The sequence below is a fragment of the Primulina eburnea genome, chromosome 11 (assembly GCF_022965805.1).
Source record: "Primulina eburnea isolate SZY01 chromosome 11, ASM2296580v1, whole genome shotgun sequence".
NCBI lineage: Eukaryota > Viridiplantae > Streptophyta > Magnoliopsida > Lamiales > Gesneriaceae > Primulina > Primulina eburnea.
The window spans coordinates 4,133,406-4,161,222 of NC_133111.1; the positions used below are offsets into that span (position 1 = coordinate 4,133,406).

General features: G+C 36.1%; 3 protein-coding genes across 7 annotated transcripts; 2 read left to right on the forward strand and 1 right to left on the reverse strand.

The window, feature by feature from the left end:
* The first annotated feature begins 1,954 nt into the window (after positions 1-1,954).
* LOC140805792 (aminodeoxychorismate synthase, chloroplastic-like) lies at positions 1,955-11,593 on the forward strand. Of its 2 annotated transcripts, none has more exons than XM_073162098.1 (14): positions 1,955-2,179; positions 2,425-2,822; positions 3,992-4,123; positions 4,763-4,830; positions 5,362-5,426; positions 5,603-5,669; positions 6,866-7,138; positions 7,220-7,346; positions 7,511-7,785; positions 8,190-8,269; positions 8,391-8,490; positions 8,693-8,775; positions 9,725-10,339; positions 10,692-11,593. In XM_073162098.1, the coding sequence occupies exons 2-14, from the start codon at positions 2,492-2,494 to the stop codon at positions 11,203-11,205; spliced, it is 2,730 nt and encodes a 909-aa protein (XP_073018199.1). In that variant the 5' UTR covers positions 1,955-2,179; positions 2,425-2,491; the 3' UTR covers positions 11,206-11,593. The 2 variants fall into 2 exon arrangements, with proteins under 2 accessions (XP_073018199.1, XP_073018200.1); XM_073162099.1 differs by having other exon boundaries at positions 8,400-8,490.
* Positions 11,594-13,855: 2,262 nt separating this feature from the next.
* On the forward strand, positions 13,856-22,386 carry LOC140804305 (uncharacterized). 4 transcript variants are annotated; one of them, XM_073160217.1, is made up of 6 exons: positions 13,856-13,984; positions 14,120-14,217; positions 14,378-14,477; positions 16,796-16,978; positions 18,872-19,014; positions 22,121-22,386. In XM_073160217.1, the coding sequence occupies exons 1-5, from the start codon at positions 13,928-13,930 to the stop codon at positions 18,992-18,994; spliced, it is 561 nt and encodes a 186-aa protein (XP_073016318.1). In that variant the 5' UTR covers positions 13,856-13,927; the 3' UTR covers positions 18,995-19,014; positions 22,121-22,386. The 4 variants fall into 4 exon arrangements, with proteins under 4 accessions (XP_073016318.1, XP_073016320.1, XP_073016317.1 ...); XM_073160219.1 differs by lacking the exon at positions 22,121-22,386 and adding an exon at positions 19,326-19,397; XM_073160216.1 differs by lacking the exon at positions 22,121-22,386 and adding an exon at positions 19,139-19,194.
* On the reverse strand, positions 21,159-27,556 carry LOC140804304 (patatin-like protein 6). Its single transcript, XM_073160214.1, has 3 exons — positions 26,230-27,556; positions 23,281-23,582; positions 21,159-21,417 (listed from the first exon to the last, which is right to left on the reverse strand). Exons 1-2 carry the CDS (start codon positions 27,361-27,363, stop codon positions 23,307-23,309), a joined length of 1,410 nt encoding a protein of 469 aa, XP_073016315.1. The 5' UTR covers positions 27,364-27,556; the 3' UTR covers positions 21,159-21,417; positions 23,281-23,306.
* Positions 27,557-27,817: the final 261 nt, after the last annotated feature.

Genomic DNA, 27,817 nt, shown 5'->3' on the forward strand with positions numbered 1-27,817 from the left:
AGTAACAGAAAGATTTGGCTTTCTCAGAAAAATTATTTGAAGAAAGTCTTGATGGCAATAACCAAGTGGAGCGGTATCGTGCTAGATTGGTGGTAAAAGGGTATGCTCAGAAAGAAGGCATTGACTTCAATGAGATATTTTCTCCTGTGGTTCGGCTTACAACAGTCAGAGTAGTGTTGGCATTGTGTGCGGTGTTTGACCTACATCTAGAACAGCTAGATGTAAAAACGGCGTTTCTTCATGGAGATCTTGAAGAAGAAATCTATATGCTCCAGCCAGAAGGTTTTGCGGAAAAAGGCAAAGAGAACTTGGTTTGCAGGTTGAACAAATCTCTGTACGGTCTCAAACAGGCGCCGAGGTGTTGGTACAAGAGATTTGATTCCTATATCATGAGCCTTGGATACAACAGACTGAGTGCATACCCTTGTACGTATTTCAAGAGGTCTGGTGATGATTACATCATTTTGCTGTTGTATGTGGACGACATGTTGGTAGCAGGCCCCAACAAAGATCAGGTTCAAGGATTGAAGGCACAGTTAGCTAGGGAATTTGATATGAAGGACTTGGGACCATCAAACAAGATTCTAGGGATGCAAGTTCACCGAGACAGAAGTAACAGAAAGATTTGGCTTTCTCAGAAAAATTATTTGAAGAAAGTCTTGCAACGCTTCAACATGCAAGATAGTAAGCCAATTTCGACCCCTCTTCCTGTTAACTTCAAGTTATCTTCCGAGATGTGTCCTAGCAGTGAAGCAGAGAGGATGGAGATGTCTCGAGTACCATATGCATCAGCAGTGGGAAGTTTGATGTTCGCCATGATATGTACAAGACCGGACATTGCTCAAGCAGTGGGAGCAGTTAGTCGGTATATGGCGAATCCTGGACGAGAGCATTGGAGCACTGTTAAGAGGATCCTTCGATACATTAAGGGTACCTCGAATGCTGCATTATGTTATGGAGGATCGGATTTTACACTCAGAGGCTTTGTCGATTCAGATTATGCAGGAGATCCTGATAAGAGGAAATCTACTACTGGTTATGTGTTTACACTTGCAGGAGGAGCAGTAAGCTGGGTTTCAAAACTGCAAACAGTTGTGGCGTTATCTACAACGGAGGCAGAATATATGGCAGCTACTCAAGCTTGCAAGGAGGCAATATGGATTAAAAGGTTATTCGAGGAGATCGGGCACAAACAAGAAAATGTTTCTTTGTTTTGTGACAGTCAGAGTGCCTTGCACATTGCAAGGAATCCAGCCTTTCATTCCAGGACGAAACACATTGGAGTACAATTTCATTTTGTGCGAGAAGTGGTAGAGGAAGGAAGCGTGGATATGCAGAAGATCCATACAAAGGATAACATAGCTGATTTTCTGACCAAACCAGTGAACACTGATAAGTTTGAGTGGTGTAGATTTTCCAGTGGTCTAGCGGAGACGTAAGCAGCAGGGATGGCAAGATTGAAAGGATGTGTGGAGATGTGTTTGATTCTCAATCAAATCTCCAAGTGGGAGAAATGTCGGCAGAAACAAGGGGGGGACCATTTAAATAAATAAAAATAAAACGTGGGCTGTTTGATTGAATTACGTGAGAAGATAGAAGACGCGTTTTATACGCGTTTTCACACGGTCAGGGGCTCTATAAATAGAGCTCCCCCTTCATTCTGAAATCATCCATTCTTCGTGTTTTCTCTCATCTTATAAGCATTTAAGTGCTTAGTTCTATAATATTTGTGAGGTGTTTGTTCTCCTGTATTAAGAGAGTGTATGTTCTCTTTAGAAACACAGTGAGTGAGTTGTACACCACAAAATATTATAGTGGAAATTCTTTTCATCTTGCCCGTGGTTTTTACCCTAATAATTTTTAGAGGTTTTCTACGTAAATCTCGGTATCCAGTTTATTTTTTATTTTCCTGTTTTTACTATCTCAAATTCCGTACGTAGGACCAACAGAATCGACCGTGGAAACTGGGAAGATAGTTTACGTTTGGGCCACGAGTTTTGCCAAGTAAAGACAAAGAGATACCCGCCGCCTCTTTTCGTTCGAAAACGGTGGTTGAAACAAACGCCTACGCCCCATCTTTTCTTTAAACAGTAAAAAGAATGAGAGGCAGAATAATCACGGGAAAAACTAGAAGATAAGGAGAAAAAGCATTACCTTTTCTTCGTTTTCCTCTCGCCAGGTAAATACTTTTTTGCTGAATGTCGAGGATTTGTTCTTTTCTGAATTAATCTTTACGAGATTCGGAGGATCTGCTTAGTATCTTTATATTTTGTTCATTTTAGCGTAGACCCAATTCATATAACTTGGTTTTTTGTTATGATTATATTTAATGTAAGCATATTTTTATTAGCCGTTTATCGAAAATGAGATTTTTTAGAAAAAAAAATGAGGTTGTGATGCAGTTTTTTGGCTCATGTTTTGCAGGGGAGTAAAGTGACGTTGGAAGTTGTTAGTATTTGGAGATTTTTTCATTGTTTTCTGAAACATAAATATGAGTTTTACTTGGGGTTCGCCTTCATCTGAGATTTCATTATCTTGTTGTGAGAACATTTCACGAAACAAGAATTTGAATTCTTTTCTTCCTAATGCTTTTATTAGAGTTGGTGATTTGAATCAGAATGGCAATTTCCAAATACATACGGGAGTTCTGAAAAAAGCCGTTGTTTCGAGCCATTTAATTCCTGGGCACTTGGAAGAATCATATTTAGCAAAGAAGCGGCTGCACGAACCTTCTAAGTTGGATTTTATAAGAACCTTGTTGATTGATAACTATGACAGTTACACATATAATATTTTTCAGGAGCTCTCCATCATCAATGGATGTAAGCTTTACTTAGTTTTTTTTTTGTTATGCAGTTTTCGGAATGTGTTTAGTTGTCTGATAGCATCTATTAGTTATAGAGGCATTTCTCGCACATTCTGGAAAGGATACGAAGGAATTCGCCAGTGAACCAACATTCGAGATGTGTGATAGATTGAACGGGCAGATGTAGAGATGAAGATTAGGGAGTGGGGTGAAGTTGAACGACCGAATTTCAATTGTAGCATTGCTAGTTAAAGTTTGTTGCTTTATAGGCTCAGTAAACATACATTTAAGTTGTTAATTGAAAGCAAGATCTCGTTTTCGTTGGTAATTTATGGTGAATGACGAATTTCTTAATTCTATTTGTTTTATAGAAGATCTTCTTCATTGAAGGCTCGTCCAAATTTTTATTACATTTTTATGTGTGGATAGGTAACCATAACTTGGAAACAATGTTAATCAATTGTTACCTCAAACTTAGCTCAATTGTTGATGATTGCTACCTAATTTCCCGAACTTTTTTAACTCACTTTGGTGTTGAATATGGGCATCCGTTTGTATAATTTGTTGGGCATAATAAACTTTAGTTTTACATAAAGAATGCTCCTGTGTTTTCCTTGCAAGAGATGTGAAAAGGGACTCCTCTACCTTTACTTTGTGAAGACGTTATCTTTCACAATTTCTTCGGAACAAATTAATCTGTGGTTTGTTTTGTAATTATTCAATAAATAATTGAGTTTTCCCCCCTGTATAATCTCAATGGCAAAGCAACTATCATGGACTCATTTCAACTTTTAGAAACACCATGTTTTGAACTTCCTTGATAAAAAATAATGACCGGTTTCAGTCTTTAAGCACAGATATGTGTATCACAAATAAGTCATTATACAAATTGCCCCGTTCCTGGCATTCATATTTCTGGGTAACCATCCAATTCATGTTGGTTCCATCTTTTATTTTCTCTTATCATGGTCAAATTTCAAATAAAGCTTCCGTTAATTGTTAGGCTTCCCTCCCGGTTTCTGTTAGCGGTCCAGTGAATTAGGTTCTCTGTTTGATCAATTTGAATTAGAAAAGAAAATGAATTGGATATAACCTTGTTCTTGTTGGCATCCATTTCTTTAATAGTTGCCTTTACGTTGGGAAATGATGTTTTTTAAAGATAATTTTTTCTCGAAACTGTACCAGTGTCTCCAGTGGTGATTCATAATGATGAGTGGTCTTGGAAAGAGCTTTATCATTTTATATATGAAGAAAAGGCATTTGACAATATTGTGATATCTCCTGGTCCTGGTTCTCCGGCATGTGCTGCTGATATAGGTTAGATTAAAAATTATGCTAACCATTTTTCTCACTGTTTAGGATACTACCTGACTTTACATTATGTTCAATATGAATATCTTCCAAAATGTGTCCTTTGATGAAGTGGAACTAATCCTCAGCATGTATTTACATTTTGCCGGACACACCTCTTCCCAGAACACATTCTGTTAGATAGTAGTACCCGAGCACTTTTGCAGAATGAAGGAGGCTAAGTGCACATGGAAGCCTTAATTTCGCAATAGCAAAGTGAGGTTGAGTTTGAAAAACTAAAGAGATTCACTGTTAGAACTCATTTGCCGAAGTAAAACATTTAACTTGTCTGTATCTTTTCTTATGAGAATTTTAGTGGTATTTGTTTGCTTAAAAGCTTATGAAAAAGATTTCTGTTTCGGTGCAAAAGTTAGGTTTATGAAAACTATCTCCCGCTTACTTAAACCTGTTTTCTTGTTGGGAATTAGAAAAGAATATTATTGGTGCGACATCGGGTCCAAAAAAGAAAGAACATTTCTTGCTTTAAATGATTTCATCTTGTATAATTTAATAAACTGTTACCGTCAACATTTTTCTATTATGTAACTAAAAACATGCTATAATTTGTTTGCTATTCAAGTTGTTCGTGGTATCGGTATATTTCAGGAATATGCCTAAGGCTACTGCTAGAATGCAGTGACATCCCCATCTTAGGTGTTTGCCTAGGACATCAGGTATGTTTACATTGTCCACCACTCTTTCGTGTGCTATTTATTACTAGATTCTTCGTTTTACACAACTTATGTTTCCTTATGAACAAATGTCCTTCTTTCCTTTATCGTCTATTACTGTGATTCATATATAGTGATGGATGATGAGTGGAGTTGACATATATGGGTGTGTCAGTGTGTGTGCGCGCACAACGTAACAGCTGGGAAATTGTATTAAAAGATAAGCAGGATTCTGGAAACTCCTGCATTTTTCAGCTGAAAACTCCTCTAATTTTCAGCTGAAAACTCTGTACTGAAATCTGAAAAACTCCTGCAATTTTTTAGCTGAATAAATTTCGATATAGTTTTTTTTTAAGTTCTGTTTTGTAATTTTGAAGTTTGCTGCTGTTTTATCTTTGGGGTTTTATTCTACCATTTGAATAACCAATGCCTTGGGATGTGCTTTGTCATGACGAATTTGGCTTTATGCATCCTTTTCTTGTTATCCCGTGTTTTGATGTTCAACTGAAGTACATACATGAAATGATATTACAGGCTCTAGGTTTCGTGCATGGTGCTGATGTTGTCCATGCTCCTGAACCTGTTCATGGACGGTTGAGGTAATCTCCTAGTTTCTTTGTTTGGTGGATATCTTTTATTTCTTTGTTAGCTGTATTGAGATTGTTAAGGAGTTTCGCCATGGATTCCTCTCTTTGTAGAAATTGTTATATACTATATAGGTGATCCGAGCAAAAATATACTTCTCTTTTTTTTTGATTATTTCACACCCTTGCAGTGATATTGAACACAATGGTTGTCAATTGTTCCATGGGATTCCTTCAGGCCGAAATTCTGGATTCAAGGTTGGCATCGCTCCACTTTAGATTGGATTATATAATACCTTTGTATATGTGCATGAGTTTTTCTTCAAAATATTTCTTTCAAATCATAAAATGGTGTGCTCCCAAATAATGTCCCCAGATTACTTGAGCAGTAGTAGCCGCACTTTGTTTGTATTGCATGATATATCTTGTATTGTATACAGGATTGTTGACAAGTCGAACTTGACTAAAAAAATTGAGCTCACGTTCATTGAGCTCAAAAGAAGGAGCTTGTTCTCTTGAGCTCGGTTTGTGAGCTGGCTCACAAGCTCAGATTGGGGTGTAAAAATTTGTTCATGGACTGTTGCAAGCTGGGATCACGAGTTTGGCGTGGGCTCGAGTGCATGAACTATTTAAATATATTAAAACCTTAAAGCTTATTTATATTATTAAAATTTAAAAATATTTTTGAGTTTTGGAATTGAGCTCTGGCTTAATCGAGTTCAAATTAAGCCTGCTCATCAGCCTTGTAAGCCTATCGAGTCGCCTTACACTGCTGATGCTTAGTCACATTTGGAGTTTTTTCTATGATCGACTAGGCCTTCCAAATTGAGTGCATTAGGAACGGCGAAAGAAAAAACTCGGTTTGATTTACTCGTGTCCTGGGCCATTTAGAAAGACAACATGAACTGAAGCCTTGTCCTGTTCCAAACTGCTTTTCCGGTTTTCTCTTGCTTTGCTCCTCCTATCCTTTTATTCTCGTGTTTTTCGCACCTTAACAGGATTCTTCAATGTATTTTGTTTTTCATTTCTTTGATGTGTTCATCTTTTCTCATGTCTGCATCTGTCAAGGCACACAAGAGTTTGAGTAACCATTTATTCCTCCAAAAGCTGAAGCCTCTGCATAAGCGTTGGCTTTTGAGGAGAGTTAATAGGTATAAAATGAGTTTTAATTTTTCACTTTTAAAACTGACGGATATGTTTGGTGGTCCTCATTTTTGCAATGGAATGGTTTTAAACGCAGCCATTCTCAGTATCTATTATATGAATTCAGCGGAATTCTGCTTGGATACTCCATGAATGCTGAATAAAGGATTTTATGAAGTCTACTTCAAAATGTTTCAACTAAACTCTATTTGTAACTACAGATATGTGTTTTTGATATTTTTATCATTGCTTCCTCCTGTAAAGAACAAAGGAGAATTCATTTGAATGCTTTCCGTGTTGACTGGATGCAGGTGGTTCGGTATCACTCCCTTGTTGTAGACCAAAGATCACTTCCAAAAGAACTCATACCTATTGCCTGGGCCTCGTCCTCTGACACAATTCCATTTCTCGGAATTCAGAACTCTGATTTTGTTGGACCAGCGGACTCCCAAGTTTCCGCCAAGTTTTATTCGACAAGATTGGAGAATAGATTGAGATGGCATTCATCTAACCCCGAGGAGTTACAAAGTGGAAAGATACTCATGGGCATCATGCACTTCTGCAGGCCTCATTATGGCTTGCAGGTTGGCATTTTCCCTGAATGCAAGTGCAATAAAGTTGCATCACTTTTAGTTAATATTTATTTTTGTGTTGTCCCTCTCCAGTTTCATCCAGAGAGCATTGCTACTTGTCATGGGAGGCAAATATTCAAAAATTTTGCTGAAATCACCAAGGACTATTGGTTTAGATTGAAATCATCCCCAAGTAGCATGAGGAATGTTAAATATGCTGGTAATTTACTTCAAAAATAAGATTATTGTCAACTTTTGACTTTTTTTTAAGATTAGTTTTAAATCTTATCTGAATAGATATGATTTGAAAATTTTCATACCTGTTCGTACTTGTGTTTTTGTAGCATGGTCTTTCAGTAACTCTGAGCAGTGAACTTTACTTAGCGTGCATGCAGGTGTCTAATGAGACTCAATTTTTCCAAGATGTTACGAGAAGCAAGCATTTGGTGAATGGATTCAGTAATGAGAAACCTGCAAGCATGCGTAACATAATGAACCTATCGCATTCACGAAAAACTGTAAAGTATTTGAAGTTGAAATGGAGAAAACTTGAATTCCCTGTGAACCAAGTTGGTGGGGCGAAAAACATGTTCTGTGAGCTGTTTGGTGATCGCAAGGCTGGACATACCTTTTGGCTGGATAGTTCCTCAACAGAAATGGTTTTCTTCTTAGTATTTTTAGTTTTCCCATCTTAAATTTTGATTGCCTGCTTGATCCTCTTTAAATACCCTGTCCTTTGGACCATTTATATTTCCGCTGCTGTGTTTTTGGAGATACGGTTAAGGATGTCATTTGGAATTTACTTTCCCCCCTTTATTATTTGAAGGATTTTTACTTCTCTCTAAGGTGTTAAATTTTTTCTCATTTACTTTTATCCATTGAGATGGAGAGAATAAAGTTAACTTTTTTGATTTGAAGTTACTCCCTCAATTCTAGTTGCTTGTTGCATATTTGCTTACATGGATGGAAATAATCCATATTTTGACAATTTGTTTTGGATATAGGTTACATGCTGTTTTTCCTTTCTATATTATTCTCTGATGGCGAACCCTCATATTTGTAGAACAGGGCTCGCTTTTCGTTTATGGGGGGTAAAGGTGGACCTCTTTGGAGACAAGTGACATTTAAATTATTGAGCAAGAGGTTAGAAAATTCACATGCAGTTAGTAGCAATGATTCTGCGACTATATTTTAGTAACCCGAATGAATCATATTAACAATGTTTTCCTTCACATGAAACTACGCATGTGGCTACCTCTTTCAGCGATGCTAGAGATAAAGGAGGCAACCTGTTAATTGAGGATGCTGAGGGCTGTACTTCAACTACCTTTCTGGAAGATGGTTTTTTTGACTTTTTGAATAAGGTAATGTATGGAAATATGATCAAAACTTATTATCATGTTAAAATGTATCAACATGGCCCTGAAGATGGCTATAATGTATCAACATATTTGTCTTATACACCAGTTCTTCCTTCCGTGATCCTCCTCTTTCTTTTTTTGGTATGATGATTATTAGATATATTTTTTAGAGAACTATTAATGCATTTTCATGCCCATGCTTCAGGAGCTCCAGTCATTCTGCTATGATGCATCAGATTATGAAGGATTACCTTTTGATTTTTATGGCGGTTATGTTGGTTACATTGGGTATGTTGTAGCTATCTCATGTTTGGCATCTCAATGCTGTTTATATCTTTCTTTAAGTCATCTGGTTTAAGGTGTTGAATTTTTACCATTGAGATTGGGAAGTACTCATGAAATATGTTGGCTGTTTCTATATGAATCAGGATTCTTGAAGTAGTAATGAAGTGAAAATTTAGATAAAATGAAGTGAATATATTCCGATCAGAAGTCAGTTTAGATTACTTTTCTTTGTCAAAAGTTAATGTGCCACATATTGTTTTATTATAATAAAATTTCCAAACAAATATACAGCAGATGACATACATTGACTTTCTTGGCCACTATGCTGAGGTCATCCTTCTCTGTTTTCGGCATTGAAGCCATTTAGATTTGTATTATCATGATTTTTCCGCCATACAGGTCGGCTTTTGTTCCGTTTGCTATAATTTTGATTCTGTTAGAAGAAAGGACCCTAGATTTCATTATTTATTGCTCTAATAATTTTTTTCCCAAATTTAAAGTTGAATTAGATACTTTTTGGGCACTCAAGATAATGTGTTTCCTGGACCTCTATAAAAAGATGAACTACCTGGCTGTACTGATAAATTAATTCCAGCTACCGAAGTTGGTTGTTAAACTTTTGATTGTAGATGTTATGTGATATAACAATATATTGAATAATTTTGTTTTGAATGAACGTCAGCACTCTGGTGAAATAGGACTAAAACCAACAAAAACCAAAGTTGCGGGATTAAAACACAACTTTGACAAATTATAATACCAAAAAAGAAAACTTGACAACATAGGGGGACTAAATAAATTAGCTATTTTCCATAAAATTTTTGAATTTATATTGTATTGATGTCCAGAAAAAATGAGAATGTTCTCCAAAGGTTAAAACAAACCCAGCCATTGATCCCTCAATATGTGAAAGAATAGGTTAAACGTTTTTCTGCTGATACCTTGAATGCAGATACGATCTTAAAGTGGAATGTGGTGTTTCATCTAATTGTCATAAGTCAAGTGCCCCAGATGCCTGCCTTTTTTTCGCGGATAATCTTTTAGTGGTGGATCACCTACATGATGATATTTATATCACATCCATACTTGACAATGACACTAGCAAAACTCTATGGCTTGACGAGGTCGAACTAAAGCTTCTTGATATGAAAGTTCGTCTATCGAAAAAGTCATCATTTGCATCTCCAGTTTCTGTGAATGTCTCGTTTGGAGAGAGTTTTTCAGCTGAGAAATCAAGGGAGCAATACATGGAAGACGTAGAAAAATGCCAGAAACTTATTACAAATGGAGAAAGCTATGAGTTATGCCTTACTACGCAGATGACTAGGAAAGTTGGGGAAATAAATTCTTTGGGACTTTATCTCAATCTTCGAGAAAAAAATCCTGCCCCATACTCTGCCTGGCTCAATTTTCCGAAAGAAAATTTATGTGTATGCTGTTCATCACCTGAGAGGTTCCTAAGGTTGGACAGAAATGGTGTTTTAGAAGCGAAACCAATTAAAGGTACCATAGCTCGTGGCCCATCGAAGGGGGAAGACGAGTTAAACAGATTAAAATTACAGTACAGGTACTGAAGCGGAGTGATTTATTTAGAAAAGTTTAAAGTCTTTATTTTTTTATTGCAGGACATGAAATTTTGGATAAATTTCTATTACCATTCCTAAGAGTTCATGTTTTGTGGTTAGTTGCTGAACAAAGAAGTGTTCCTCAGTAGTTCTTATAATGTGTTATATCTCGTGTTTGTACTTGTGCCCATTTTCCAGACAAGCGTGACATGCGAATTTTATGGAGGGTGAAACTGTCTTTTGTGTTAAAGTCATATTCCTGTGATATAATATATGAGGAAAAAATTAACAAGAATTTTTTTTATTTTTTATGGTTAGCATCCTCCTTTTCTCACGACTTGCCTGCATCTACAGTGAAAAGGATCAAGCCGAAAACTTGATGATTGTTGATCTTCTAAGGAATGACCTTGGACGCATCTGTGAGCCAGGTTCAGTTCACGTGCCTCATCTTATGGATATCGAGTCGTATTCTACTGTTCACACCATGGTAAGCACCATACAAGGCAAAAAACAATCGAATGTGAGTGCCATCGACTGCGTTAGAGCTGCATTTCCTGGCGGCTCAATGACAGGTGCACCAAAGTTAAGATCAATGGAAATCCTCGACTCTCTTGAAAGTTGTTCCAGGGGCATTTATTCTGGATGTATCGGGTATTTCTCTTATAACCAGACCTTTGATCTCAATATTGTCATCAGAACTATAGTAATACACGAAGGTCAGGCTTCTATTGGAGCTGGCGGTGCCATCACAGCTCTATCGGATCCCAAGGACGAGTATGAAGAGATGATATTGAAAACCGAAGCACCAACCAATGCTGTGATCGATTATCAGAGATCAACCTCTAATATTTCTCCAGTCGAATGCTAGATCAAGTATATTACCAATACATATTTTTTCATCACAAACCACACATATAGTCTTAACTTGGAGTCAGATTGAGTTCCCAAAGGTGAATTTTAGAGAAAAAGAAGTCATGTTTCATGGGGCATTATTCCTTGTCAGTACAAACGGTGGTCGTGGGAATTCAGCCATCGGTCGGCGTTCTCTTCCCTGTCTTGCTGATTTATATTATTTGCTGTTTAGATTGATTATGACAAGCTAAGAACTTGATTAAGAGTTGCTGAAATGGTGTGTTGTCATGTGTGTTTTGAAGGATCTGGTTCATTTCCTGTGATGATACAGTATTGTGTGTTCTACTTGTCAAACTGAAAATGTCATAATTTGCTGCTGTTCATGTTGGCTACTATTGTTATTCTTTGCTGCTTGCTTTGATTTTGACTCCGCTCATTTGTGTATTCTTATTCTTATTTCTAACCAAAGGCCAAAGCACAAAACACAAGAAGACTACTTGGTTTCTTGAATAAAAAAATATCAGTATTACATCCATTTTATATTAATTAATATACAAATTCTTAATATAAATCTTGTTTTCATTTCATGCAAATGTTTGTTACCAAATGAGATCATTTCCCACTCATGTGCCTTGTAATATTTACTGAAAGTAAATGAGAAAGTTTGATTTTATTTTCTTTATTACCAAATATTTGTTGCAAGTATATTTTTAGTAGTTGAATTGAAAAACATATCATCTGATTATTTCCTTTTTTTAAATAAAAAAAATGAAAACGGGTTTGGTTTGGTTTTTATTAAGATATTGAGTGGGTCTTATGTGATACCATTTCACGGATCATAATCTGTGAGACGGGTCAATCTTACCCATATTCACAATAAAAAGTAATACTCTTAGCATAAAAAGTAATACTTTTTCATGGGTGACCCAAATAAAAGATCCGTCTCACAAATATGATCCGTAAGACCGTTTCATATATGTTTTTGCATAAGATATTTGGTGTCATGTAAATATATATATTAATGTCTTTTATGTACATGTGTTATGTGTATATCCAGGCTGCGTTTGGTTGCAGGGTAAAATAAACTAATGATTAGTATGTAAATGATAAAGAAAATGATTGTGGTAGGATTGTAATATATGGTGTAAAATAATATTATGTTTGGTAAGATTTTTAAGTGTAGGATAATTTTGAATTTTTTGATGAGAAGACAAAATTGCCCTTCCCCTTCGTGGCGGCGGAGACGACGGCGACAGTGGCGGCGGCGGCCGGAAACGGCAGGCGGGAGGCGGCGGCCAGAAACGGCCGGCCGGAAATGTCGACCGGCGCCGGAAATAGTCGGCACCGGCGGCGGCGGTCGGCCGGCAGCGATCGTGGAGGCGGCGGCGGTCGGTGGCGGGAAGTGGTGGTGAGTTTGAATATAAGAGAATGATAAAATTGGAAAAATAGGAGGTATTAAGAGTTGGATAAATAATCTTAGGGGGTGAGGAGATATTATTTTAACCTATCTAATATAACTTAATCATTCATAGGAGGGATTGACTTGGTTAAATAATCACGCGTACCAAACAGCTGACTAGGTAGGATAAAATAATCTATCCCGGCTAATCATCCGAACTAAACACGGCCCCAATGTACAGTTCATTAAATAATTAATCCTATCTTTTAAAATTATTAATTGGTGAAAGGTATAATAATAATATTATATTGATAGAATTTGATCGTGTCAATAAAGGAATGCGGCTTAATATATAGTGTATATACGCACATGTCAATTTGTAAGGTATTTCAAAAAATGTAAATACTATTTTTAATAGATCAGTACTATAACATAATGATCTACATATAATATATATATATATATATATATATATATATATATATATATATATAAATTATGATTATAATTTTACGCATAGAATGTGTGTGCATAATTTACTAATAATTATAATTTTTAATATATATTTTCATGTCCAGCCTGATTGAGAGTCAATATCTATACTATTATATTAAGTTTGAGCACATGATAGTAACTACCTAAGAGGACACCAACTTTTCTTTCCTATTTTACCCTTATATAATACTAATATTACATTTTTGTTGTTTTGTTTTGTTTTTTAAATTTCAACACACATTTTTATTTTATTTTTTTATTTCAACAATTCAAATATCAATTTAGTCACTCCATAAATTGTCAAATTACACTTTAGTTCATCGATAATGATAAAAAAAAATTGTACACACGCATCGCGTGTGCATAGTAACTAGTATATATATTATGCACACACATTCTATGCGTAAAATTATAGTCATAATTTATACAAGATTATTTTTATTTTATTAAATGTTTAATTTCACATTTAATTTAATAATAATTGATAGAAATTAATGAATGATCATAGTTCAATTTGAGAGAGATAATGTTGAAAATAAGTTGTCGTGATTTTTTTTAAAAAAAAATGTGGGTGTCAGAGTAATACGAGGAACGAAAGATGGTGTCCACTGGAATACTGCATGACAGATTTTTTATATAATAATATAGAAATACAAGACAATTTAGATATTGAGAATAAATAAATAAAAATCAAATTCAAATAATAAATAAATATATGATAATAAAATAATAGCACATTTTTTGATTTTTTTTTTTTTAAATCATTTGAAACAACAACATGCAACTCATTTGATTACTAGTGCGAGTAACAAGAGTTTCACCGTTCCGACCCGAAGCTCTTTCCATGGCCCCCTCGGCACCTAAATCTGGCGACGCCATTTTCGCTAGCGTTGAACGCGTGGTAGGTTTACTAATCGTTAACAAGCCCCAACAGTTTCGGTTGCTTTTGTTTTTGAATCCTAGTTATGGATTTTTTACCATTCAAATCTTGTTCTGCGGACTCATATTGGTGTTAATTTTTATGTAACGTTCTCAGAATGCGGAGCTTTTCACTATGACATACGGTGCTATGGTGCGCCAACTGATCACCGATCTGGAAGAGGTTGAGGAGGTTAACAAGCACCTCGATCAAATGTTTGTAAATGAATCTCTGATGTGTTCTGATTCTTCACCTATTATTGAGAGGATCGATTCTCCAGTCTACTATGTTGATAATTGGATATTTTATTTTTCTGAAATTTTGTTTGACTTTAGGTTGCATTTTTTGAAAAGTTTTCCGTTTTAAGCGTTGCAGGGGCTATAATATTGGACTCCGTCTAGTTGATGAGTTTCTTGCAAAATCAAATGTTTCTAGGTGCGTCGATTTTAAGGAAACAGCGGAAGTCATTGCAAAGGTCGTGTCTTTACTACCTAGCACCACTTCTTCTCTATTTCCTGTTCTCTGCTGGTTCTTTATTTTGTTTACTTCAACAACAGTGGAACAATTTTAACGATTTAAAGCTTTTATCTTTGGATTGCATTTTTGTTTCTCTTATGTCAAAACTGGTTTTGCTTTGTTTCTCATCAATCAAGATAATGATGTTGCCTATTTTAGTGCTAATGATGTAGTTTTTATCCAATTTAAGATCTAGATAGCATTTTGTATTTTGTTGTTGCCCGTTATAGTACTAATGATGTTGTTTTTACTTTCTTCCAATCTTTGCGGAGTTATTATCTAGCATCCTAGTTCTTACAGGAATAGCATCATAGCCTGAACCATGGCAGTTGTCAAGGCTAAGTAAGATTACAAGCCTTGGCACAGCAAGGTGCAAACCAATGTTTCAGTTAAAGGGAAAGTCTTGAATGATGCATACACCTTGTAACTAGATACTTAGATTTTTAGCAATTTGCAGTAGAGTTGCTCAGGTTTATGAATTTTGTGATTTAGTGGTGAAATCAATTGATTATGCGTGTCTTTGAGTGCTGAAATTTTTTAAACATGATATTGTATTGCCAGAATCTATAACTTAAATGTGATTAAATTACAACATTTCAACATGTAGTAGCTAAAATTTCTATTATTTCACTAAAATTTTAGGAACATATAATTTATATTATTTGCTTTAGTAATTCCGGAATTTTTGTTTATCTTTCAGCTTTTACATTTATATTGTAATAATCATCCTTATTGATAAAGCCATGGATTCTTAGGTTCAAGGCTAGGTTCTTTTATGTTCATGTAATTCCATGTTGAATCCTTTCTAAGGTTTAGAAGTTTCAAAACTTGACATCTTTAATGGCAAGGGAAAGCAGGGGAGAGTAGTGCTTGGAATGATTTTGAAATTGGGATTTTAGTGTTTTATGTAATGGAGGCTAGTTTAATGTTTCATACAATGGAGGAGGGATAGAATTGAGGTGTTCCTGGTTTATGCACTGGAGCGTTTTAGGTGATTTTGAGCATGGATTCAGTTGGACTAGGCCATTTGGTTATTATTATTTTAACACGAAGAAGCGCGCCTTACAGCGCTTTAGGCGTAATTTGTGCCGGACAAAAGCACACGGCTTTTGAAAAGGCTGTGCCCATGGGCTGTCTTGGGTGCACTGACTTTGCCTGGCTGTGTCCATAGCCTGGATGAGCCAGGTGCATGCCTTCTAATAATGATGCCCATGACACCTTTAAAAAGCATATTTAAGAAACCCGAGTAGGGTGAGGTTACTTAATAGTTGGATGTCCCTGAATTTTTATGGTTCTTTAGAGTCTTTGCATCTCTAGTTTTGTACCTTTCATTGACAAACTGTTGTGTTCCATTCAAATTTCCTATTTTTTGTTGGTCTTGATGATGTCCTTCAATGTTTGGAACATTTAAAATATTACAGCTCTCTATGGCTATTCATGAATTGATCCTCCTGAAAGATGCGGTTTTATGAAGGGATTATTGTCTTATAGTTACTTGTTGATGCCTTGATGGTTGTGGGAAGATTGAGATGCAAAACTTAATCATGAACTAAACAGGAAAATTTGAAACGCAAATTGCTTGGACAGAAATAATTTACTTATAGAGCTTCTGTTATTTGTAATTGGTTCTACAGTTAAGAATTTGAGAAAGATCTCGACTGGAAGCATGCTATTTTTGTAAAGAGAAATGAGCATTAAGCAGTTTGAACATCAACTTTATGAATTTTGATGATGCAATTGTGCTATTGTAGCTCAATTTAATATTTTGGTAAGCATGCAGGGTTATACATCTGGTAGGCCTTTGGAAAATGAAAGTTTGAGGCTTTTCTAATTGCCCTCAACTCTAGACTACTCTGGAACTTCATTTTTAATAGACGAAGAAAGCATTGGTTTAATTCCAAATGGGTGTTTTGTTCACCTAAAGTAACCTGAACAAAATGCTTTTATAGTTGGAACACCCGAAGAAATATGAAATAAAAGGTGTTTCACACTCTTTTTATTTGATCATGATCACTCGTGAGGAATAGCTTCTCAGTCATTTTATGATTGGTTCGATCTAGGTAGACTCTATTTAGGTTTTAGCTTTTATCTTTAAATAAATTATTGATGACTGCTACTGATGAAAGATTATTATCTAAGCCAATGCATCAGCTGACCTATTCATCATACTTCTCTGCCCAGTTGACATATAATCCCCCTTTGAAAAGATGGCACGAATTTGAGTGCTGTAAAAAAAATGTTTTATTGAATCCAATATTCAAAACCTGTTATGAACAGGTTGGATTTAAAATGTTCCTGGGTATCACTGCATCTGTCACGAACTGGGATGTTGAGGGAACAACCTGCAGTATAATTTTGGAGGATAACCCACTTGTAGATTTTGTTGAGCTTCCTGATACCTGTCAAGGTCTTTACTATTGCAATATTCTAAGTGGAGTAATCAGAGGAGCTCTTGAGATGGTGAGCACATCGGCCTCTATTATCATCTTCTCAGATTTGTTTCAATTTGTGTGTTGTGTGTGTGAATAAATTTTTAAAAATTTAAAATGATCAATTTGGATATCAACCCTCTTGGCATGGTCATGTCATAACTTACATAATTAATCCTCTTAGCAATTGTTTAAGAGTATAAAGCTAAAATTGGAAGAGTCGTGACGAGGAAAACTTGCACTGTGGAATCCTTAATAAAAATATGGTTTTGTGCTCAAAATTAATCGCAAGTGCACGATGTCAAGTAATAGTATAATGTACGTGAGTACGAGTATCGTTTCACTGAAGACCGTATTTAACAATTATTATTTTCAGTTATTAAATCTTTAGCAACGAAATTTAATTGATTGCTTTAGTACTACAATGCTCAAATAAATATGCAAATAAAATGATTCAAGAATAGAATAATGAGATATAATATCTAAAATGGTTGATTACAATTCAATGAGAAATGAATTTGTTGGGAATATCAGTTCACCTACCCTTCGTTAATTAATTAATTCGTTCGATAATGATTATATGCTTCCGACAAGATTTCCTATTCAATTGAACACATTCTCTCGAGCTATGCGAAACTAATTCTACTCAGTGAAGTAATTAAATGTCTTTAATTATTTATCAAGAGTGAATCGCATGTCGATATATGAAATTCCCTAGTTTTCGCCCTACCGGACTATGACTATCGGCGCGTATCCAATTTCATATATCTATGTAAATTGTAAATCCACGGATTATACTACTTGTTTCTATCACAAGTTATTCTCTCGAACTCACTCGCAATATAAAAAACGTTGTTACAGTTAGCTACGCTCTAACAACACGATAAAACAATAGTATAATCAAGAATAACGCAACAATCGAAATGTGAATTAATTCAAATTAAAGTTCGGGGTAGGATCCCCTTAAATCCCAACAAATATTTAAGTTTAGCTGCAATGTTTAAAAGATAAAAACTAAGTTTAGAAATACTAGATGGGACGAAAATTGCGAGGAACGACGCCCGGAAATCTTCGAATCTTCAACTCCAAGCGCAAAAGTTCTCTCCAAAGCTTGTGGCGGCTACTCCAATGAAGTCTGAATCCCTAAAAACGTCCAACTCCCCTTTCCATATCATCCTCATCCACAACATAAGGTAAGGAATTGGCCAAGGATTATTTCCAAAAATAAGCGGCGGTCGGGCGGTAGAATAATACCGCTCAAGCGCCACATATTTTGTAATTTCTCTAGGGGAATGCGGCATTCGCGCTAGGGCGTAGAATATTACCTCCCGAGCGCCACATGTTGTGGACATTTTTTCTTCGGAGGACAAATCTCGCACTCGGGCGGTAGGATATTACCGCCCGAGCGCCGCATGTTCTGTAAATTGGCTTGTGAATCACTTCTTGGCCCGGACGGTAAATTTCTACCGCTCGGGCGCCAGTCTTTCTGCCCATTTTTGCACCTTTTGCTCCGACTTCGGTCTTCCGGTCATTTTACATTCAAATTTGTCACGCACCAGTGAGAAATGTTCAAATGCATATGCTTAGTCTAAAACGGACAAAATGTACATGAAATGTACGCATGCACAATGCAAACATACACAAACTAATGCAATAAAATACGTAAAAACCACACATATCAAGTCGTAACCATAATGTCGTTAAATTGAAGACGGTAAATTCATCTTATCAGACATGTGCTTTAACAGTAACGATCGAGTATGCCCTTTTTTCATATTATCATGGAGTTTGTTGTCTAGTCTAGTTACTTTGAACGGGTCTTGTACGCCTGGAAAATGTCAGGCAATATCAGTATTCTCTCCATGACTATCTTGATGGTAAAACTTCAAAATCATGTAATTCGTTGTTTCTTCCCTTGTTTCAGGTTTCTATGAAAACAGAGGTCACATGGCTACGTGACATGCTTAGAGGGGATGATGTATTTGAGCTGCAAGTTAAGCTTCTGAAGCAAATTCCCGAGGAATACCCTTATAAAGACGATGAGTAATGTGACTCATTCGCCTCCAGGTACACAAAATTTCTTCCTACGTCTAAATTTGATGGATCTCGTATCTTCTTTGGGTTAAGCGGCAACCATGTCCTCTTTAATCTGTTGACATTTTTTCTTATCGAAATGTACCCTTCTTTGTAGCTGTGGTGCAACTTTAGAATTATTAGTCCTTACTTTTTAGCAGAAGAGGAAAAGTTTGAACCAAATAATTGGTCCTTAAGAATACATAATATGTGGCCAACCAGTTATTCCTGTGTCGAATGGGTTAGCTCTGATGATGTTATTTTTTAGGGTCTAGTTTTGACATTGAGTGATTCTTTGATATCAGATGATTATGTAGCAATTCATCTGCGTTTCGGCTATTTGGGGCGTCGAATTTCGGGCATTCCTTTTGTAGCTATTACATGCATGAGCCAACTAGTTCTTTCATTTTACAAATTTTTTGACAAAATAATAATGTTTGACAATATATTGAAAGTCAATATTCGCTATTATTCAGTTATTTTTGTTGATATTCAAAAATGGGGATGGAATGGTTACACTTACACGGTTTGTAAAATGAGAGGTGGAATCGAATTTTTATGAAAAATAATAACAAATATATACTCATGATAAGAGTGATTTCACACATTTATAGGTCGATTTGGTTTATACAATAAGTGAAGTGTAAATAACATTATACATCATGATCGAATTCATCAAATCTTAATCAAACCCGAATTAATCCAATTGATTTCATAGTAATATGTTGTTTATAAATTATTATTATAAGAATGCGATAATGATGCGTCACCAGATTAAGTATATTAAATACTATAGGAAAATTCGACCAACAAAATCATGGAGTAGTTCGATAAGCCATATTAATGTGTAGCTTAAAGTTAATTTGGGATCCTTAAGAATTTCTTATTTCAAAAAATTCCTTAAGCCCTTTTGCTTTATTTATCTCTTCTTTCTTTTTCCTCCCATGCATTGATTTTGTCGGCCTTAGGTTTGTTAAAAGTAACTAGATAGCATAATTGGAGTGGACGAACAAGATACTTTTATTTATTTAAGAAAAGTCATAATCACCAATCATTAACACAAATTATTCGACCATTCACACTTCTTTTTCCACTAAATTAAATATCATCTATATATTATTATAATATACTTCATAATGACTATTTTTGAGTCTACAACAACGAACTTCAACTAGAAAAATAGAATAAATGAGAAAAGGCGAATTCATAATATCTGAAGATTAAATTATGTCAAATATATGTTTTTGAAATGTGGAATTAGGAATAATGCTAGAGTAGATTCGATGCTAACTATTTAAACAAAGTTATATTTTACTCCAAATGTCATAAACAAAGTCGTCCTTAGTGCCAAAGAAAGGAGAATACTTGAATATGTAAGTAGTTGGATGGTGCCAATCGGGGGAAAAAGCAAATCATTTTAATAAAAAATTGTGTCATTATATGTGTTAAAAGAGTGTACACACGCGGGCGCGCGCATATGTATTTATAAGTATGTATGCATTTATTTGTGTTGTATATTATTATCGGGCAAAAACTTGTGTGAGACAGTCTCACGAGTCGTATTTTGTGAGACGGATATCTTATTTAGGTCATCCATGAAAAAATATTACTTTTTATGCTAAGAGTATTATTTTTTATTGTGAATATCGGTAAGGTTGACCCGTTTCACAGATAAAGATTCGTGATACCATCTCACAAAAGATATATTCTTGTTATTGTTGCTAATTAAATTATCTCATTAAAATCTAAGAATTGCCTGCTCTAAAAACTGTCTAGTGTTTGTTCATAATTCTCTATTACTTTCAGAACCATCGTTTAATGTTGAGATATAGTCTGATAATCACTTGGCATGATATTTTAAATTCTCCATTTTATTTGTGACTTGTTTTTAGAAAATATATAATAAAGCTTAAAGCTACCAATTTGTACTTCTATGGTGTGGTTTCTATCAAAGTCAAAAAAACTAATTTTTATAGATTAGTACTTTTTTTCAATCTGAATTTGAGTTAATAGAATAGAATAATAATATTAAGAGTGTGTTCAATTGTGAGATGAAGTTTATGATATTATCTCAGAGTTTTGCATGATGATATGATGTTGCAGTGTTGATACAGGCATAAAAAAGATTTAAAAAATAGTAATAAAATATTAAAAGAAATGAGAAGGGTATTTTCACAATGGACAAATTTTAATGTTCCACCATGACTTGCAATATGGCAGGCAAGGAATCTAACCAAAATCCACACTTTTTTTTACAGTTGACACTCCTTTTTCACTTCACTCACTACTTCTCCTCCAATCCTGCCAAAAGTAAAAGCTTGCAATATTTGCCTTTCTTCCAACATCCTTGTTTCTTGGTTTCTTTTTTCCTTCCAAGTTCACTCTATCTTTAGTTACCTGCATTGAATACATACAGTGATTGAACATGCTTAGTTACCTGCATCGAATTGAATACACACAGTGATTGAACATCTTAAAATTTGAACCAATTAGACAGACTGATGCATGCTTTTTTATCCCAGATTGTTTTTTGATAACTAGTAGATATGAAACACAAATGTCGCCATTGAATGTTTATTTCATTTAAGATTGATGTAAGGAATAAAACATACGGCAGGGTTTAAATGACAATGTAGGGCAGACAACCTGTAAAACTACAGAAAACATACATCTGGTGCTCTAATCATGGCTTCCCATTTGATTTTAACAATAGTAATAATAGTGAGCACAAGTAAATTTTATTCTACATTGTACTGTTGCTGTTTTACACTTTCATCAAAGCTTGGAATAAGTTTTACTTTCTCTTCTTTATATACAAAGACCATCTTTTGACTCTCCATTGTTTCCGGTTTAAAGTTGGTATGTGAAAGTCAAAAGACTACTAGCTTCCTCTATAAGTGTCCATGATAAGAGTCTCCCGTCTCTCTTTCTCTGTTTATATATAAAAACCAACAAAGTGCAATAAATCATATCATGGAATTGAAGGGAAAATCCTAGTCCTAGCTGATAAAGATGACTCGTTAGGAAATGTGACTCATCCAACTCAGTTATAAAGAGTTCTATATTCTCATATATGTAAATGTTTTGAACATATGAGCAGGGAAAACCCAGTGTACGGAGGAGGTGGGCTTCCCCTCGAAACATAAAAATTAATAAAGTTCATCAGGGTCCGCTTAGCCTAGAGTCCTATAATGCACAAGAAAAGGTAAAATATGCAGAGGTTTAATGGACCAAAAGTAAAAGTTACTACAAATAAGTGTCATCGTCTATAAATTTGTAATAAAAAGAGTGACCTCTTTATCAAAGATTCAAACATGGCATGATTCATCGTGGAAAATAAAAGGGCCCTCTCATTCATGGATGGAAGTGGAACAGGTCCCCAAGTGCACCTACCCAATTAGATGAGATGACTGATACACCCCTCGTTCTCCTCCAGGATCAGTGTCGGTGAGCAGACAAAATGGTCAAGCTTTCTATCCCTACATACTTCTTTGTTTTGTTTGGCTTCTTTGTTTTGTTTGGCTATAAATATCTTTCATCTTTCCAAGTACATTAAAATTAAAATTATGTCAACAACCAGAGGTAGTTGCAAGCATTGTTGTTTCTGAAAGAAAATGACAAGACAGAAGCCAAGGGAGCTACTGGAAACAGAACATCTGTATCTAAAAAGTCATTTTATTGGGGCAAAAAATTAGAGGAACCAAATTATGTACCAATTATATGCTCATACATGGGACCGGTTTTGAACTTTTTTATGGGGAGGATTTGAGGACTATGTGTTCATGCTTTCATCATAACGTCGTTACCATGAACAGAACAGAAACATACCGATAAGTTCAGTACGCCATGACAGCCATAGGACGGGAATAAAGATTTCAGACCGAAGGTGTTTAGTGTATATTTACTTTTAAATATATTATCCTTACATTTTTTAAATAAAAGTGAATTGTGTATGTGAATCTTAAGGATATTAGAATGGTTGCCACCATATTTTTAGAGCCAAAACATTCACAAGTTAGCTTACTCATAAAAGTAGCTAATTGGGTTCTTGGAAAATCATTCCTCACTTCCTCTCAGGCATCAAGTTCTTGCAATGTTATTATAATTAAGAAGTTATATTATACCCTTTAAATGTTTTGAGTGGGGCCTTGTCGATATCATCAGACAAAATAATGCAAGCAATAAAGAAAATGTAACGTGACCATTTAATAATAATAATGCAATAAAGAATAACAAAGTAATCAAAGGCAGCGAGCTCACCATTTTCAAAATAAGTAAAGTTTTGTTTAAGAAAGTTTTGGGGTAGCTTGCTTGAATGCAACAGTGGGAGCTATTCTACAACTCCTCCTCTGATGTTCTAACACAAGTTGTTCGGCAAACCAGTCCAGTTTCTCGAAATTGCTTTCTTCTCCTATCCTCTTCCCATTAAAGAGAATCGATTCAATGTTTTTCTGCTTCAGCATGTCATCAGCTGCTCCTATTAACATTTTTACTTTGCTCGGGCAAGCGTCTGAATCGGTAGCTGCACCATATCGGTTCATGTTGGATCCATTAGCCTGCGACTGGTAACAAACCAAAAAAATTGTTAGCAAATCAGCAAACACTCTGGGATGTAATTTGAAAAATACTGCTTAAATTCCAAAACGGGGACCTTCTAAATTAAAAAATAACCAATAACTTTCACAAAATTCCCATACAGAACCTTGATCCTGAGTACAAAAGTGTTTGATGCAAAATAACCATGTAAAATAAAAGGGCTATAGGCGTCGGGTGCTTTACACCAATGCTTAAGAGCTAGCAACTAACAAATGGAGCCACTTGATGAAAACCAACTCAGTCAACTGCAAGTTATTAGGCTTAGGTATTTATCAGATAATTTATCACAATTTCCCATCTCAAGATTATATTCAAGAAAACAAGTGGTATTTAATTATCAAATCCTTGTCATTATTATTAGATTATTCCCTAACACCCCGTTTGGTTCGAGGGATTAGGAGTGATAGACTAATTTATCCGGCCCAATCAAGTGTTTGGTTCAATTTTAAATAAACCTACCTTATCCCTCCTAGGTATGATTAGGTTATATTAGGTAGGTTAAAATAATACCTCCTCACCCCCTAGGATTATTTATCCCACTCTTAATACCTCCTATTTTTCCGATTTTACCCTTCTCCTAAATTCAAACTCACCACCATTTCCCGCCACCGACCGCCGCCGGCCAACCACTGACGGACCGCCGACCGCGGCGAGCACCGGCCGACCAGCGACGAACTGCCGACCACCGGCCGAACACCGGCCGACAGCGGTTAGCGACGGTTTGTCAAAAAACCGTCGCTATTAGCGACGGTTTGTATAGAAAGGTTTGTCAAAACACCGTCGCTATTAGCAACGGTTTGTTTAGAAAACGTCGCAATTAGCGACAGTGTGTTTAAAAAACGTCGCTAAATGTCTAATTTTTAGTAATTAAAATAATTCAAAACAAGATCGGCGACGGTTTCTCAAAAACCGTCGCTATGAGCGACGGTTTTTGAGAATCCGTCGGTAAGTTCCGGCAGCCGTTTCCGGCCGTCTCACCTGCTGACCTTTTCCGGTCGACCATTTCCGCCGGCCGCCACTGTCGCCGTCGCGAAGGGGAAGGGCAATTTCGTCTTTTCATCAAAAAATTCAAAATTATCCTACACTTAAAAATCTTACCAAACATAATATTATTTTACATCATATATTACAATCCTATCACAATCATTTTCTTTATCATTTACATACTAATCATTAGTTTATCCTATCCTTCCAACCAAACGCAGCCTAAGTCGCCATATGCTCCAACAGTATAATTTGTGTTCAGACAATTCCAAACCATGCCATTCAAATGTACATAGAGTATTGTACACCTGATAATGATTTAACAAATAAGACCAACAAAATTATTTTGCACAGCTAAAATCTGGTGGCAGGACAGTACAAGGAAATGAGGAAATAAACCCCACTCTACTCCTGTTATCAGCAAATTTAGGTGCAATATAAGAACGGCAAAAAAAAAAAGAAGCAAGGGCCTCTCGAAAATTGATCTTCAGTCCTCAGTCGTCATTTTTTTTTGTGTTCAATCTTTGGGTACTTTTTTAGTACCATATTTCCACATGAAGTGTATCACATTTCCACATGAAGTATATCAAATTTTGTATGACATAGTACCACGATTTTGTGAGTAGGAAGTGAACTCAAAAAAATATTTTGATTCCTGATTTTTCACCGACTTCCCCAATTATCTTAAAACTCGCAATAAAATTTGACAGACAAAGGTATATAAACATTCTGATATTGTGAAAGGACATTTTACAGAAGCCAGTCAAATAACATGTGACTTTGCTGTAAAATTACAAGAAGATAACTCAAATTAGATACAGTCTGTCAAACTTTAAGTCGAGGCATTTTTTTACCCTTTTCAAACACAGAATGTATTAAAGATTATCCGACCACAAAGGAATTAATGAAAAATATATTTGCCAACAGGAAACATTTAATACCCGGAATAACTGCACTTAAGAAGGCTTGGAAAATTATCCGCGTGACTGTAAAATGGAGCATCTTCTTTCTATATAGATTAGTTGAACCTAATTCCCTACAAAAATCTATGACACCTCGTTAAAACACTTCAACTATGATCAGTCCAACACATAACACGATAGAACTTGAGCTTTGACACCATGCTAAGATTGGAACTTGAACCTAACTCAACCTCAAAAGCGAGCTCAAGGGGGAGGATTGTTCAAGACCATATATACAACTTTTAGGTATTTTATCCAACCGATGTGGGACAACTAACAGAAACTTATTAATAAAATTTGGTTTTATCATTCCCATAAGTAATTTGAAAGCTCAAATACAACATAGAGAAATATTACCTTCTTAATAGAATTATCCATGTTCCTAAACCTTTAATTAATTCTCATGGAAGGATGGTGGTAGAAGAAGACGTGGGCCAATATAAAATATATGAATGACAAAAAATTTGCCCTCCATTATCATTTTACATTTCAGTTTTCATCCAACTGAATAAAATTCTTGACTCGTAGAATAGATAAAATCATTGTAAATCTGATAAAGATCGAATATAAAGATAAAAAAGCTCCAAATTCAACGACATTCGGTGGGAGACCGATCTTACCAACCAAGACTTTTGTTGCATTAAATTTAATGTTGTTAATTTCGTACCTGAACGCGGACGTAATTACTGACACGGCTCTGACCGAAAGCCATTGCCACGGCGTGGTCCACTAGCTCCGCCGAGCCGGAGCCGGAAATGCGAGCAAGAGGCCGAGCCCAATCCTTTGCCTTCCATTTCTTGACCTGTTCGTAGTCGAAGCTGCCTGCCAGAAGCTGCTCGCCGGCTCCGAGTGAAAGTACCAAGACGTCCTCAACCCCCCTCACGAAAGGGAACTCCTGTTTGTTATGTAGCACGTGCGTTATTGCCGCCGCCGTGGGGTTGTTCATAGCCAGCCCCCCGTCCACGGCCACGCAACGGGTCGCCCCGTCAACCGATCTCATTAAAACCGGGTCGAATATCCCGGGTTCGGATGACGTGGCCATACACACCTCCCAGAGGTTGAAGTCGAAGCTGTCTGTTTCGAGAGCATCAGCTCTGGAGAACAGAAACGGCGCGGTGCTGGTGAGATCGTAGCATGGAATCAAAACCGGCTTCAGCGTGTCTTTCAAGGTCAAGCTGCGTCCGGTTTTCTCATCCTTGAACGCGTCTCTCATGGCCTTCTCCAAGCCGGAAGTGGCCGAACCGGCGACGCCGGTTTTGCTGAAAACACGCCTGAAGATATTGCCCTTGGAGTTGCGCGGTTTCGCGGAGCGGTAGAATTTGTTGCCCTCGGCCGCGAGGAATTTCCAGGTCTCGTCGGCTTCGAAAATCGGCCGCTTCTGATCGTTGGTGCCGAATAGCATGGCTGTGAAAATCCCACCGACACCGCTGCCGGCGGCGACGTCGAAATAATCGGCGACTCTGGCGTTGGCATCCCCCGACCGGTTTTTCAATGCCGTTTCCAAATACGCCAGCGCTTTCCCCGATAGAATGTTCTGCATCCCACCTCCATCAATGCTGAGAATGCATATCTTCCCTCTATGGCTCTTCATAGACTGCACCCCATTTTCAACGGCGTCATGTCTTTGCGGCTGCTCCGGTGGTATCTGCTTCGGAACCCAAAACTTCTGATCATCGCAGCCAAACAAGAACTTACTCTCCAATATGGAGAAAATCTCATAGCTCAATTTATCCGTATCAATACTGGGTTCTTGCATTTCAACCGCATGATTGTTAATCTTTTCAAAATCAGCACACGCCATTAATTTCTAAACAATTTCTCTTCTCTTGACACCAATAAAAATCTGTTCTCTTCGTGTCTTCGCATATATGAAATGGGATTGTATGTATATCCCGAGATTGCAGGCCTCAAAGTTCAAATGATCGATCAAAACGAAGAGGAAGAGGGGGATTCGGCAAAGAGAGACGCAACAAACAATATAGAATATAATTCAGTTTCTGCAGACCAATGTTTGTTTTGTTTTGGCTTTTATAAATTATTATTTTTTAGTATTATTATCCTCAAAAATGAAAAATTAATTAAATATATTTATACAATAAAATTTAATTAATTATACGTCAGTCAGAATTCCAAAAAAAAGAAGCCACGAACGATAATTTTAATTATATCAATTCAGACAATTGATTAAATCTAAAAACACATAAAGATGCAAAATCTAAAAATAAATATGTTTTGTTTTAAAAAAATCACTATCA